The sequence below is a fragment of the Agelaius phoeniceus genome, chromosome 29 (assembly GCF_051311805.1).
Source record: "Agelaius phoeniceus isolate bAgePho1 chromosome 29, bAgePho1.hap1, whole genome shotgun sequence".
Lineage (NCBI taxonomy): Eukaryota > Metazoa > Chordata > Aves > Passeriformes > Icteridae > Agelaius > Agelaius phoeniceus.
In genome coordinates, this window is record NC_135293.1 from 2,793,000 (window position 1) to 2,807,182 (window position 14,183).

The window sequence follows — 14,183 nt, forward strand, 5'->3', positions numbered from 1 at the left end:
AATTTCTGTGGGTTTGTGAACACCCCAACACAGCTTCCCCCTCTCCACCAGCCCTCTGGAAGTTTATAAACAAGGGGTTTATCTTTTCCTACAAAGACAGTGATGGGATTTCCTTTGCAACAGCAGAACAGTCTCCCTGCGAGGTAGAGAGTTAATTTCAGGGCTGACAGATCCTAAATTCAAACCAGTTTGTTCTAGTTGAGGTAAAATTCAGTAGTTTATAGTAAGTTTTGCAATGCCAGAGGCCCATCAAGATTCCTCATTGCCGGAGTCATCCTCATCACCGTAACAGCTCTCTGCTTCCTCCTCCATCTCATCATCCTCATAATAGTCATCATAAAAGAGGTCTGAGCCCTCATCTGGGGCTGGAGTCTTGGTCTTCACACAGTACTCAGCCAGCGTGGTGGGGACCTTCACTCCATCCCGCTCAGCGTCCACCTTGGTGCCCAGCACCTGCTTCCTGCAGGGTGAGAAATGGGAGGTGAGAACAGAGCTCTGCAACACAGCCCTGCAGAGTCCCACAGGATCCCACTGTTGGGGAAGATGAAACAGGAAAGCCTTATAAATAGGATTGTCTGGCAAAAGATTTTGAGAATATGGAAACTCTAAGAGAGATTGAAATGAAAGCAAGCTCTGAGATCCCTCAGTTACTGAACAACTGGAAAACAATGGCATGGCCAGCTGAAGGTGATCCCCTTTTGATGAAACAACACCCTCTGCTTGCAGGCAGGTCTAAGGGTCCGAGCAGATCCTGCCAGCTTGGCAGAAGGGGTCCAAAGAGGAGTTTTTAGGGTTTAAAATGTAACACAGTATGGTAATGTAGTGATTCTTATAGGCTGTATGGAAATGCTATAGGATTTGTGTATTGTACTAGATTGGTTAGTGAGAATCAGAATATTCAACACAGAAGATTTATTGTATTGTAATGGGAACCTCACTCTCTTACCCCTTTTACCCTCTTACCCTTTTTACTCCTCTTACCCCTTTTACTCTCTTATGCTTTTACTCTCTTACCCTCTTACTCTCTCACCCTCTCATCCTCTCTGCCCCTCTCTTCTCTCAGTCCTGCTCCAGCTGTGCCTGGCAGCTCCCAGCAGGGCCCTGCACCCAGGCCCTTTGCAATAAACCCTGACACTCCCCCATCCCAGCACAGACAGGGCTGCCAGGCCAGGCTCAGCACACACCTGATGATGTCTGTGTACTCCCGGTCCTTCCCTTTGCTCTCCTTCCACTTGCGGTACATCACCGAGGCGTCCACGTTGGCTGGGGAAAACGTGTTGGGCTCATTCAGCAGCGAGATCACACTCAGCAGAATGGTTCTGGTGTGGATAAACACGAGCAGGTCAGAGCTGAGGTGGCTCAGCAGCACCCCAACAGTGCCAGCAGCCCAAAACCTTGTGCTGTCCACAGCAAGAGAGGTCCCAGCAAAGGGGAGCAGGACGGGCAGGGGACAGCAGCACATGGGCTCTTGGGCTTATACACTGTTGGAACTCAGTGCATCCCTCTGGGTGTCCAGAGTTGCCAAGAACGCTGACAGGGGGCTCAGAGACTCTAGCATGCAGCCCAGAGCACCTGGGGATTTGATTTTGACCCCTGGAGCAAGTTGTCAACTTTGTATGAGGACATGAAAGTCACACAGGTTTGGATAGTGTAATAACAAAATAATCACAGGGTGAAAATGTCGATTTTAGGATTTTTGGTATGGGGGTTGTGGGGACAAGATGGAGGAATCTGGGTGTGTCTAGCCTTTCCTCTTCTTGTTGTTCTCCATTTTCTGCAGTGATGTTGGCACTTTGGGATTGGTTTAGAGTAGAAGTGCACTGTCTAACACAGGTGATAGGTATTGGGAATTAAGTGTAAATATGTTATATGTAGTTTGTAGTATAAAAAGACAACACTGCCTCAGGGGTGACCAGAGTGCCTGTGGCTGCCCTGCTGAGCAGACCTTGGCTGGGCAGAAAGAAAATTTTATAGATAAGAATTAATAAACAACCTCAAGACCGAAAAGTGAAGAGTCCAGACTCGTTCTTCAGCTGCACGAGCCGAAGCAGAGACATCCTGCACATCCTGGGGTAGCAATTATCAAACAGCAACTCGAGAATACACAAGCTCTGGCTGTTCTTCAGCCAATCCAACAGCCTGAGAGCCTTCACCAGCCCCCTGGCACCTCCTGTCCCCAGCCTCCCACGCTGCCGTCCCCCCAGCCCTCACCGCACGTTCTGGGTGGGGTTCCAGCGCTCCGAGGGCAGCTCCCCACTCTGAGGGTCATCCACGGGCGGGTGCAGGATGGAGATGCAGACATCACCTGTCTGAAAGCACAAGAGAAACAGGATCCTCAGGAGCTGCTGCCCCAGGATCTCCTCACTCGCTCTTCCCTTTGGCTGAAGCCAGCTGAGGCAATTGTCACAAACACGTTTTATGAAAAATCCTTTCCTTAGGATTTTTTCTCCTGAGAAGCTGAGAGGCCTCAGGAACAAAATGTAAACAATAATTATCTGCTGCTGTGGAATGCAACAGTTGCATCTTTGATTGGTCTCATGCAGTTGTTTCTAATTAATGGCCAATCACAGTCCAGCTGTCCAGACTGTCTCGTTCAGTCACAAGCATTTGTGATGATTCTTTTTCTATTCTTAGCCAGCCTTCTGATGAAATCCTTTCTTCTATTCTTTTAGTATAGTTTTAATATAATAAATATAATAAAATAATAAATCCAACCTTCTGAAACATGGAGTCAACGTTCTCGTCTCTTCCCTCATCCTAAGACCCCTGTGAACATGGTCACAGGTGACCCCAGCTGTCCCTTCAGTCCCATAGAGGGACACAGAAATGGACAGGCACCCCATGACTGCCAGCTCTGTACAGGTCAGGCTGCCCAATGCCCAGCAGGCTGTGCCCCTGGCGTGGGCCCCAGGGCCAGGCACATTGCTCACCCTTGCAGCCACTTTTGGCATAGGCACAATGTCCCCAAGCGTGGGAGCCATCAGGCCTGCAAAGCCTGGCTGACCTGGAAGCTGCTCTGGGACAGCAAAGGGCTGTCGTGAGCTCATTAGTGATGTTCCCTGTGCCAGGCACTGAGTGTCCAGTGCCAAAGGCTGGCATTGCATCCAGTGCCATCACAACAGAGGCACACGTGTCCACTGACTGTCCCAGAGCCCCCTCGCTGTCCCAGGGGACCTACCTCGTAGATATTGGGGTGCCACATTTTGGTTAGGAACCTGAAGGCAGGAGGAGAGTAGGGGTAGTCGATGGGAAAGCGGAGACGAGCCTGCGAGGGAGCAATAAGGAGATGTGAACACCAGCTTGTGAGAAGGAAGGGATGGAAATCACAGAGCCTCTGACAGCTCTGGGGAAAAGGAACCTCTGCCAAGGCCAGCTGGGCACCTGCTGGGACAGAGCCTCTGCACCAGGCAGCTTTGTGGGCAGAACACAGGGACATGGGGGAGCCTCTCACCACACAGAGTGGGGTGAGCAAAGGGGCTGTGAGCAGCAGCAGCTCCTTGCCCCCCATCCTGCCCACACCCCCTGTCCAGCAGGGCCCTCTGCTGCTACCCCAGTGCTCTCCAATGCAGAGGAACCAGGGGGAGCTCGTGGTGCTGGGAACCCGGCACAAACCCCACGGCAGCACACAGAGCCAGGCAGAGAGTCTGGGTCACCCCCAGACCATGGCTGTGCCACAGAGGAAAGGCTGTTTACTCTCCAGAGTTCACAGGAAGGAAGCATCAGGTGTTTGGTGCTCTGATGAACGCACCAAATCTAAAAATAGCCTGTCACTGCTGAGAAGAGACCCAGTCCAAACTGGCCGCAACGCGCAGCTTGGGGGCTAAAAATAAAATCACATGAAGCTCAGGCTGCAGCCCAGGGCTCCAGCAGGGACACTCAGCCACCACCAGCTCCTCCCACAGCTGCCAAACCCCCAGGGCTGAGATTGGGCAAAGAGGGGCTCCCTGTCCATCTCTGAGTGAAGCCTGAGGGGGCACAGGGACCTACAGCAACATCCTACAGTGCTCAGAGCTGCTGCCCCAACCCACCAGCACCAGGAATGCAAAAAGATGGGGGCAGCCTCTCCCTCAGTGGCTGCACAAATTCCCAGTGACTGATTCAGCTTTCAGCTGTTTCCAGGCCCTGGGAGCAAACTTCCAGATCAAGACTCAACACAACAACTCCCTGAACGTTTTTTGCTCCCTCAGTTCATGTAAAAGAAAATCCAGACACTGGATTGGGGGGTGGGAAAAGGGAGAAGTGCAGTGGGGGCCGTGCAGTGTGTGTGGAGTGCAGGGCAGTGACACTCAGCCCCGTGCTGGGCTCTGGCCAAACAGCTGAACATGGCAGAATAATCCCCTTTGTTGTGTCAGAGGGGATCAGAACAAAACCAGCCGAGGCAAAGCGATGCCAAAGAGGGCTTGGACAGCAACAACCCCAACCTGTGTGTGTACAAACAGGCTGGGCAATACTCTGCCCCTCTGCTCTCCTCTTATGCACAGTCTCACCAGCACCTTCAGTGCTGAGTTTGGAAGCTCTCAAGCACACAACAGGAGAATGAGTGGCTGAAAGGGTGAGAGTTCAGAGGGTTTCATGCCAAAATGCTGTGGGGAAAAAAATCCCTTCACTTCAGCGAAGAGATGAAACCTGGCTCTGAAGCGTCAGCTTTGCCAGCCCAGGAAAACAAACACGGCTAACCCTGGGTGACTCACCCTGTGCATCCCCACCCTGACAGCAACAGGATGAAAACACAAGAGCTCCGTGGAGGAGGGAGGATGAGAAAGAGGAAGAAAACAGCTACGCCAGGTTGCACAATACCTGGGAAGAGCGCACACACATCCTGCCGAGGGGGGACTGCGCAGTCAGGCCAATAAACACCTTTTTCCACCCCAAACCAAGCCACGACACTCACCCCCTAACCCAGCTCCCTGCTCCCACTCTGGGCTGTCTCTGGCTGCACTCGGGGGACTTTTATCTCTTCCCTGGTCTGGTGGCAATGCCTCTGATCCCCTCCAGCAGAGGGAACCTCGGCGACCTGGAGCCCACTGTCCACCCTCAGACCAGGGAGGGCATGGGGGTGGTTGAAGCTCCCCATAAGGGGACCCTCGGTAGAAGGTACCATCTCCCTGCCAGGAGCACCCCGAAGCCCCAGGGACCCCCAGGTGTCCAGTGAAAATCCCAACTCTCCCTCAACTCACCCCTAAGCCTGGGAGCAGCTCTGTCACGAACCCCACACCCACCTGGGACACCCACAGCCCCCTCACAGGGTCTCAACCCTTCCCAAAACTGAGAAACTCCTTCCCAAACACGCAGCACATCCCCGACACCGCCTGCTCTGCCTTCCCCGCCGCTCACCTTGAAGTATCCGCCCTCGTAGTGTGTGTCCGGGGGTCCGAAGATGGCCACGTCCCAGGTGTACAGGTCCCCTTCGTCCACCAGCCCGACCCGGAACCCCTCCACGGGCTCCTCCTGCAGCCCCTTGAGCTCCAGCAGCAGCGCCTTCTGCGAGCTGGGCACGGCGGGCCGCGCCATGCCGGCGTACCGGGGCTCTCGGGGGGCGTTCGGCGGCACCGGGGCCACGCGGGGCACGGCGGGGGCTGGAGTCCCGGTAGGGGCGCGGCCACCGAGGGAAACGCCCCTACGGGTGCTGCTGACCAATCAGAGCGCGGGGTGGGGCAGGTGGTGGGCGGGGCAGCCCCGCCGATGCCCAGGGCGGCGCTCCCGGTGGCACCGAGCGAGCCCAGCGATGGGCACGGCGGCGCTCCCGGTGGCACCGAACGAACCCAGCGATGGGCAGGGCGGCTGCCCCGGTGGCACCGGGCCCACCGAGCGAACCCAGCGATGGGCAGGGCGGCTCCCCCGGTGGCACCGGCCCACCGAGCGAACCCAGCGATGGGCAGGGCGGCTCCCCCGGTGGCACGGGCCCACCGAGCGAACCCAGCGATGGGCGGGCACCCCGGTACTCCCGGTGGCACCGGGCCCACCGAGCGAACCCAGCGATGGGCAGGGCGGCTGCCCCGGTGGCGCTCCCGGTGGCACCGAGAGAATCCAGCGATGGGCAGGGCGGCTTCCCCAGTGGTACCGGCCCCACGGAGCGAACCCAGCGATGGGCGGGCGCCCCGGGGCTCCCCAGCACACAGAACCCCGGGCAGCCTGAGGGTGTCACAGCTGTACGACGATTCACAGCAGCAGAATCTGCTCAGCTGAACCAAGGACGCCTCTGGCATCCCCGGCTCGCAGCTCGCTTTGTGTCACATCCCGTCAGCTGTGCCTGCGTCAGGAGCCGCCACCCGCAGCCTCACCCAGATCAGCCCCGCTGCTGCCTGCAGGGAGCAGAGCACCCGCCCCAACACAATTTCTAAACTGAAACGGCCACAGAACTGGACCACTGTACCCACACTGGTCCAAGTGGCAGGTATTGGTGGTCACTGTGAAAGCTTCCATAGCTCACACTCTGTCACATTTGAGGGACCTGAAGGTCATGTTGCCACCACAAAACCATTCGTAGTAGGAGCTGATATAGTTCTTTGGGGAAGAGACAGTCTCTCCAAATGGGGTCTGAGAATAGAAACTGATTTTTAACAAAGGCTATTGATGGACATAAACTCACATGGACATCCATTACACCCTTCTGGGTCAGCCAATGGCCCTTACCAGAAGAGAAACTTGCTGTATTAGAGCAGTTGGTACAGGAACAGTTAAACAAAGGTCACCAAACTCCAACTACCAGTCCCTGGAACACTCCAGTTTTCGTAATTAAAAAGTCAAACGTCCCAAGCCCACAGGGATCCTCCCACTGGCTCTGCCACAGTCCTGCACCTGCTGCCGACACTAACCCCAGGGTTCTGGGTACTTCTGCTGCTCATTCTGGCACTTGGTGCTGCCAGGAGGTAAGAAAGTGGCCACTAAAAAATAATAAAAAAGCTTTAATGTCTTACAGCAAACCAGGAATTGAACAGTATAAATAATGATCAGACAAGTTTAAATAAATAACCCCTGGCCTGACACGCAGCTGGCCCTGGGGGAAGGGGATGTGTCTCATCCAGAGCCTGCACTGCACATCCCAAACCACCTCAGCCCTCCCCAGCTGCCCCTGTGCAGCCACAGCCCAGCCCCACACTTTGTTCCTTCTGGGTCACTTCACTGCCCAAAGCAGCTCCACGAGTCACAGCCTCCATGCAAGTCCTGGATAATCCCTGAGAGGGATCTCCCAACACAGCTGGGACATGGAGCTGCTGGGCACCATCAGAGCAGGGCAGGGAGTGTAGAAACTGGGAATCTCTTGCTGGGCACAGCAGAGCTCTCCAGCCAGCTCCCCGTGCTCACCATCCAGCTCGGAGAGGAGCTGCAGCCAGCGCTGCTCCCACCCGGCATCACTCCACAGGCTTCACCTTGGCTATGAACAGTGCCGTGGCTTTCCTCAGGAACTCCTCCCTGCTCATGGAGGAGCCCAGCTTCCTCTCCTGCAGCGCCTGGTCCATGGCCAGTGCCAGCCTGTCGGGGCCCAGCCTGGAGCCCGCCTCCAGGTAGCGGCCGGGCCGCGGGCCGTGCCCGGTTCCCAGCGCGTCCTCCAGCGCCCGCAGCACCGCCTGGCACAGCCGGCTGTCCGCCGAGTCCCCGGCGCCCAGCACGGCGAACAGCGCGTCGGCTTTGGCCGCGAACTCCAGCAGCACGCAGCAGGTGAGGACGCCGTAGCGGAACACGTCGAACGGGACGGCCTCGTGGTCGCGGCAGCGGACGCGGCGCAGCAGCTCGGCCGCCGCCTCGGCCGGGGCCGCCCCGCGCTGGCAGATGCGCCTCAGCAGCTCGCTGTAGAGCCGCCCGTCCACGCCCGCCGCCCGCCGCCGCCCGCCGCAGCCCAGCACCTCGTAGGCCGCGCCGGCGTTGCTGTCGAAGGCCGTCCTGTCGCGACAGGGCACACACACACAGAGAGGCGGCCTCGCCCCCCGTCCCCGCCGCCCCCCGCCGCCGCCGCTCGCCGCACCTGTGCGAGTGATGAGCCAGGCACACGTACCACAGCGCCCGGGCCAGGCGCTGCGGCGGCCCCGGGGGTTCCGCCGCCGCCTCCGCCAGCACCAGCCGCTCGAAGTACTCGGCCAGGAAGGACACGGGCTCGGCGGGCCGCGCCTCCAGCACCTTGAGCAGCGCCTCCCGCACCATGGCCGTGACGCCGGCTCGCATCAGGAACTCCGCCGCGCTGCCCTCCGCCGGCCCGCCGCCCCCCGCCGCTGCCCGCCCCGGTTCCGGCAGCCCGCTGCCCCCCGCCGGTACCGGGGCGGCGGCCGCTCGCCGCTTCTCGTACGCTGCCATCATGGACCGCACTTCCGCCCGGGCCGGAAGTTTTGGTGCCGCCATCTTGCACGCTGGCAGCCAATCGGTGGGCAGGAAGGCGGTGAGAGAACGCCGCCATTGGGCGAGGCCACGGACGCCATCTTGAGTGTGGGCAAAGGAGCTGCGCTTTCAACGCGGCTGGCGCCGCGGCCGCCACGTTTGCTGCGGGCAGACCGCCCGCGCCCCGGGGCCGTGACAGCCGCGGGACCGAGCGCAAAGAACACTTTGCTGAGGGCTCGAACGGAAAACAGCTCTTTATTGGAGCACCGGTCCCACCCGCGCGCCGAGCCCACGCTCCCCCAGGACCTTCTGTTGTGACAGACAAGCGGCCTTCGTGCTCCCGCCCGTCCGGTGGTACCGGAAGCTCCACGCACCGGACCCAGCACGGTGACCGGTGCCAGCCCGCCGGGGTCCAATCCTGTGTCGCCCGTGTTTATTGTCCTTCCAGGCTTTGCCTCCCGCGGCAGCTGTTCCCCTCCTGCTCCTTCTTGATGTCCAGGGGCCAGCGACAGCCGGGGGACAGCAGGGACACCCCGGAGGGCCGGGGCCGCCACCCGGCTGCTCCCACTCCCGGGACAGCGGCTACCGAGATCTGAACCTCTTCCACAGGCGTCGAGACACGGCAGCGGTCGCGATGAGCCCCAAGAGCGATCCCGCTGTGCCCATAGCGATGGCAGGGCTGGAGCTGAAGGAATCTGTGAACACACGGAGGTGTTATTGCAGGGAAATGCTGAGGGGGTGAGCGAATCACAGAAAAATTCACAGAAAAATCCACAGTATCAGTGGGTTGGAAGAGACCTTCAAAATCATCAAGTCCAACCCATGCCCCAACACCTCAACTAAACCATGGCACTCCCAAGCCCCAAAACAAAGTGCAGCACACGGTGTGGGGGTTTCTAGTAACTGCTAATTCCTTGAGATGCAGGGGTCTGCAGATCAGCAGCACTCACCATCCACCACCAGCACCTCCAGGCTGGCCACCTGGGCGCGGTGGCCGAGCAGGACACACTGGTAGTGGCCCTGGTGCCAGGGCTCGGCGCTGTCCAGCCGCAGGGCGGAGCTGCTGCCCGCAGACTCCTCCCGGTACTGCCCGAGGGCTGCGGGGGTCCGGAGCCAGCCCACCGTGGCGTTCCCGGGGCACCGAGCGTGGCACTCGATGCGCAGAGCCCTGCCCCGCGTCCCGGTGGGAGGCAGCGACCATATCTGCAGGCTGCAGGTGGGCACTGTCCCCAGAGGTGGCCCTGTCGCCGCAGGGAGGGTGCTGGTGGCCACATCTGCCCTGTGGGTGGTTGCCGTGGGGTCCTGGGGCGCAGAGGGCTCCGTGGAAGGGGGACTGGTGACAGCAGCCAGGTGCAGAGTGGTGCCAGCGCTGGGGTCCTGTGCTGTCGTGGGGTCACCTGGAGGGACACCTGGCCCTGGAGGGAGTGATGTGGTGGCCACGGTGGCTGTGCTGGAGCTCCCCATGGAGGTGGCCATGGTTGGTGTCATCACAGCTGCAAACACAGCAGCCTTGGTCACAGGGGACCTCGCTGCAGCCCCAAGCTCTTGCAAGCCCAGAGCAAAGGGGCAGTGCCAGGAGGGACAGGGATGGGAGATTGAGGAGTGGTGCAGCAGTGGGGGCTGCTGCTGCTTGGCAGAGCTGTTTTGAGGAGCACAGGGCACTGGGGATGGCTCCAGGGGATGGGGGACATGCAGGTTGGAGTCCCCAGCCCCTCCTGGCACTCACCCTCAGCACTTGCCACCAGAGATGCCACCCTGCTGAAGGTCTCCTGCCCAACGTGCAGCGTCACCTCGCACCTGAACTCCACCCCTTCTGCCACCTCTGTCCCCTTCACCGACAGGCTGGAAACGATGTTACACAGCTCCTCCTCATCAGCATCCTTGCAGTCAAGCCCTGTAAGGTTCTCCACCACCTGCTGCCCCCGGTACCAGGTGAGGGCCAGCCCATCGAGGGGATACAGGCGCGTGGCCGAGCAGGTCAGGTTGGCAGGGTGCCCTGGGCGCAGGGTGTGGGGAGCTGCCTCCAGCCTCAGCGTGTCTGGGAGGGCTGGAAAGGAGTCAGAGCAGGGTCAGGGGTGATTTTTGGCAGCACAGAGAGTTCAGGAGGAAAAGGGCTGCCCTGGGGATGCAGGGTGGTGCTGGGAGGAGGCAGTGAGGGATGGGCTGGGGAGTTGTGATGGCATTTACAGGGGTCTTAGGATGAGGGAAGAGATGAGGATGTGACTCCATGTTTCAGAAGGCTTGATTTATTATTTTATGATATATATTACATTAAAACTATACTAAAAGAATAGAAGAAAGGATTTAATCAGAAGGCTGGCTAAGAATAGAATAGCAAAGAATGATAACAAAGGTTTGCGGCTCGGGCTCTCTGTCCGAGCCAGCTGGGCTGTGATTGGCCATTAATTACAAACATCCAACATGGGCCAATCACAGATCCATCTGTTGCATTCCACAGCAGCAGATAACCATTGTTTACATGTTGTTCCTGAGGCCTCTCAGCTTCTCAGGAAGAAAAATCTTCAAGATTTTCCATAAAAGATGTCTGCAACAGGGAGTGCTTACCATAAACCTTCAGTCTGACACTTTCCTGGTAGTGCTGCCCGTGGCATTTGCCCTCGCAGATCTTCAAGCCCTCCGTGGCCACCGTGGCGTGCCTGATGTGCAGGATGCTGTGGGTGGAGAAGGACGAGATGGTCCCCAGGGCTGTGTCCAACCCCCTCCACTCCACCGTGCTCCCTGCGCAGGCCAAGGAGCAGTTCAGCTCTGTCGAGCCCCCGAAGGGCACCACGGGCTCCCGCGGTGTCACCACCAGCCGCTGAGCGGGGCCACCTGGGCAGGAGGAAAGTGCGGGCTCAGGGGAGGGGACAGTCACCAGCGCCGGGACAGCAGCGATTTGGGGACGTGGTGGCTGTCACGGCTCGGGGACAGGCAGCTCCTGGGGCCGTAGGGTGAAGCGAGGAGAGCAGCTCGGGGGTTTAGGGTGGCTCTTGGCCCCGTGGCACTCACCGCTGCAGCCCCACAGCGAGCCGAGGAGGAGAAGGACAGGAGCCGGCTCCATCACCCACAGGGCAGCAGCAGCGCTGGTTTTCCCTTCTTTAATTCCTTCCCTCTTTCCAGGGAGCGGGGGCTGCTGGCCGGGGCTGTCTCCTTCTGCCCGCCGGCTCCAACCTCAGCCCTTCTTAAGCCCTGTAGGAACCGCCCCCATGAGCACGGGCCCCAGGAGCTCCACAACTTCCCGCCCTAGGGGTATTTCCAGAGGGAGGCTTCTGATTTTCTTCCAAGTTCGGCTCTCGCACAACACCCAGCCGAGGGTCAAGCTGGCAGCCCCCCCAACCCCAGGAAAGTCCCTGTGCTGAAGGGACTGCAGGGTCCCCATCACCCCAGCAGGTGACTCACTCACACCCTGGCTCAGATCCAGCTGTATCCCTGGTTTTTTTTGCAGGGATCACTCCCCCAGAGGCCCTGGCAAACCAGCCTTTCCATGACCCCAAGAGCTGCTGGGAGGCTGTGGAAAGGTCCCTGCTCCAAAAGCAGAGCCAGGACCTGTGATCAGCCCTGTTGGGGAGCTGATTATCCGTGTTTATTCCTCAAACAGGGCATTTTCAGGGACGGAATCAGGTGTTCCTGGGAGGCTTGGTCTTGTACAGATGGACAAAGTGTCACCACAGAGAAGGTGTTGAACACCTGCATTATTCAGAATCTGTCCTGCCTCTCTGCTGGGTCTGGCATCACTCCCTCATTCCTGCCCAGCTCCCCATGGAGGAGTGATGGTCAGCCCTGTTGGGGAGCTGATTATTCCTGTTTATTCCTCAAAAATGGCATTTTCAGGGACGGAATCAGGTGTTCCTGTGAGGCTTGGTCTTGTACAAATGGAGTAGAAAGTGTCACCCCAGAGAAGGTGTTGAACACCCTGCATTATCCAACCTCGGGGCTCTCAGCATCTATCCTGGCTCTCTGCTGGGCCTGGCATCACTGGATCTGTCCCTGCTGGGTCTGGCATCACTCCCTCATTCCTGCCCAGCTCCCCATGCAGGGATGAGCCCTGTTCTGCCCCATCCCACCCTGCCAGGCTGCAGCCAAGGCTGGGGAAGGTCCCAAAGGGCTGAGGGTGAGGTATCCCCATCTCTGCACCCAGTGCCATCACAGGAGCTGCACATTTCCCAGCTGGGAACTGCTCTGAGAGGCAGCTCCATGCACTGGGCGTGCCATGCATCATTTTAGAAGGTCATGCCATTAATTCTCTTGAGGGTGCACGAGGCCTCTGAGCAAGGAAAGGGCTCTGTAAACACTTCCCACCAAATGTGCTCACTCAGCCGAAGCAGGTGATTAATGGTGCTGGGCTTTTTGTTCCTTCCATCCTGTGTTAACAGAGCCACTTCCCAGATTTTCCAGCAGCCACCAGTGCCCCCCTGCCCAACCCTGGGACAAACCATGGCCAGGGCTGCTCCCACACTGCCAGGATCTTCCCAGAAATTTGTTTGGGAACCTTGAGGACACACACGTGGTGCCAGGGTTTCACTTGCCTCTCCCACAGCCCTGATTGTGGCACTGGTGTGATGAGAAAACCCCTGAATCAGTTCTGAATGAGAGCTCAGCATTTAGGGAACCACCTCATCTTAAAAAGAAGCTTCCCCACACCTTCCTGGACCTTAAGAAATTAGTAGTTACAAGAACCTTGTGCTGCACTTTCTCTGTTTTGGGGCTTGGAGTGCCCAGAGCAGCCCCAGCCACCCACAGAGGGGACAACACAGAGGAAAATGGAGTCAAAACCTGATAATCCTCCAGTTCCAACAGCTCAGGCACAGAGCCTGGGCCAGATCAGGGGACTTGGCCCAGCTCAGAGTGACATGGCAGAGCCCCCAGGGCCAGCTCTTGCTCACTCTGAGTAGTGAAGCCACCACAACCTCTGTCCCACCTCCTGCTTGGTGGAATTCAGACCTTCCCCCAGCCCAGAGGAGCACAGGAACAGCAAAGGGACAACACCAGGTTGTGTGCACAGGGCAGAAGGAGCAAGATTACACACCAGGAGTGTTTTCCAGCCTACAGGAAGCCTTTGAAGAAGTGAAGGGAATGCTTCTTTTCCAGACTCAGGAGCCTGAACACCTTTCCTGGAGGCAGATTGTGCTTCCTCCCTCAGGGCAGGCGCGGGGATTTGCGCAGGGCAAAACTTTGTGCAGAGACGTTGCTCAGGAAACAAAACAGCTCAGGCTGGAGACACAAAGCACCAAGGGACGAGTGCTGGCTCCAGCACAGGATACCCCCAGAGCCCCCCAGGTTGGGGCCTGGCCCCAGGCTGTCACCACAAGGCTCTGCCCCAGGAGCCACCACACCAGTGCAGGATGTTATTGAAGGGTGGTCAACAACATCCTGCACTGCAACACCTGCCCTCTGTTCTCCAGCCACCTCACGTGAGACAAATCCCGGGTTTTGTCTCAATTAAAGGTGGAAACAACGAAACAAAAGCTAGTTCCAGTCTGGAGGAAATGCATACAGAAGCAACAGGCTGTGTAATGGCTCATTTTTCCAGGATACCATCCATCAAGCAGCAGCTCCCATCCCAGAGCTGGCTTGGATGTGTTTATATTTTTTTTGGATTATATTAGTCACTTAGGACCATCCTCAGCTGCCACAAAGAGTGTTTAAATGAGTCAGATAAGATCTAAATTAGGCCTGGCTGAAAAATTAAGACGAGAGAGTGGAGGTTACTAAAACCAGTCCAGGAGGAGGCTGCAGTGGGGCAGGGAGCTGCTTTCCATCCTGGGCTGGGGCAAGGGCTGGCAGCCCTCACCCAGCTCTCCCAAACCTGTCCCACATCTCCACATAATTCTCAAGGGGAATTTAAATTCTGGGCAGAAGCTGCCTGGTACCAC

At 58.1% G+C, this 14,183-nt stretch overlaps 3 protein-coding genes across 4 annotated transcripts; all 3 read right to left on the minus strand.

Annotated features, from left to right (window-relative positions):
* Window positions 1-204: 204 nt before the first annotated feature.
* Window positions 205-7,057, minus strand: CDC34 (cell division cycle 34, ubiquitin conjugating enzyme). 2 transcript variants are annotated; one of them, XM_054650221.2, is made up of 5 exons: window positions 5,335-7,057; window positions 3,179-3,265; window positions 2,212-2,309; window positions 1,185-1,319; window positions 205-460 (listed from the first exon to the last, which is right to left on the minus strand). In XM_054650221.2, the coding sequence occupies exons 1-5, from the start codon at window positions 5,509-5,511 to the stop codon at window positions 250-252; spliced, it is 708 nt and encodes a 235-aa protein (XP_054506196.2). In that variant the 5' UTR covers window positions 5,512-7,057; the 3' UTR covers window positions 205-249. The 2 variants fall into 2 exon arrangements, with proteins under 2 accessions (XP_054506196.2, XP_077047480.1); XM_077191365.1 differs by lacking the exon at window positions 5,335-7,057 and having other exon boundaries at window positions 3,179-5,302.
* Window positions 7,058-7,154: 97 nt separating this feature from the next.
* Window positions 7,155-8,349, minus strand: TPGS1 (tubulin polyglutamylase complex subunit 1). Its single transcript, XM_054650220.2, has 2 exons — window positions 7,964-8,349; window positions 7,155-7,881 (listed from the first exon to the last, which is right to left on the minus strand). The coding sequence occupies exons 1-2, from the start codon at window positions 8,332-8,334 to the stop codon at window positions 7,353-7,355; spliced, it is 900 nt and encodes a 299-aa protein (XP_054506195.1). The 5' UTR covers window positions 8,335-8,349; the 3' UTR covers window positions 7,155-7,352.
* A 197-nt stretch (window positions 8,350-8,546) lies between these two features.
* On the minus strand, window positions 8,547-14,125 carry MADCAM1 (mucosal vascular addressin cell adhesion molecule 1). The gene is made up of 5 exons (XM_054650369.2): window positions 11,320-14,125; window positions 10,876-11,142; window positions 10,037-10,357; window positions 9,261-9,803; window positions 8,547-9,005 (listed from the first exon to the last, which is right to left on the minus strand). The coding sequence occupies exons 1-5, from the start codon at window positions 11,369-11,371 to the stop codon at window positions 8,893-8,895; spliced, it is 1,296 nt and encodes a 431-aa protein (XP_054506344.2). The 5' UTR covers window positions 11,372-14,125; the 3' UTR covers window positions 8,547-8,892.
* Window positions 14,126-14,183: the final 58 nt, after the last annotated feature.

What these genes read in the sequence shown, in the direction of transcription:
- TPGS1 (XM_054650220.2), bottom strand. Translation starts at nt 8,334, where the DNA reads ATGGCGGCACCAAAACTTCCGGCCCGGGCGGAAGTGCGGTCCATGATG. An exon ending in CTGGCTCATCACTCGCACAG is followed by an intron (nt 7,882 to 7,963) that starts GTGCGGCGAGCG and finishes CTGTCGCGACAG; the next exon opens with GACGGCCTTCGACAGCAACG.
- CDC34 (XM_077191365.1), bottom strand. Translation starts at nt 3,508, where the DNA reads ATGGGGGGCAAGGAGCTGCTGCTGCTCACAGCCCCTTTGCTCACCCCA. An exon ending in AACCCCACCCAGAACGTGCG is followed by an intron (nt 1,320 to 2,211) that starts GTGAGGGCTGGG and finishes TATCCACACCAG; the next exon opens with AACCATTCTGCTGAGTGTGA. An exon ending in GAGTACACAGACATCATCAG is followed by an intron (nt 461 to 1,184) that starts GTGTGTGCTGAG and finishes CTCACCCTGCAG; the next exon opens with GAAGCAGGTGCTGGGCACCA.
- MADCAM1 (XM_054650369.2), bottom strand. Translation starts at nt 11,371, where the DNA reads ATGGAGCCGGCTCCTGTCCTTCTCCTCCTCGGCTCGCTGTGGGGCTGC. An exon ending in CTCGCTGTGGGGCTGCAGCG is followed by an intron (nt 11,143 to 11,319) that starts GTGAGTGCCACG and finishes CCTCCTGCCCAG; the next exon opens with GTGGCCCCGCTCAGCGGCTG. An exon ending in TGTCAGACTGAAGGTTTATG is followed by an intron (nt 10,358 to 10,875) that starts GTAAGCACTCCC and finishes ACTCCTTTCCAG; the next exon opens with CCCTCCCAGACACGCTGAGG.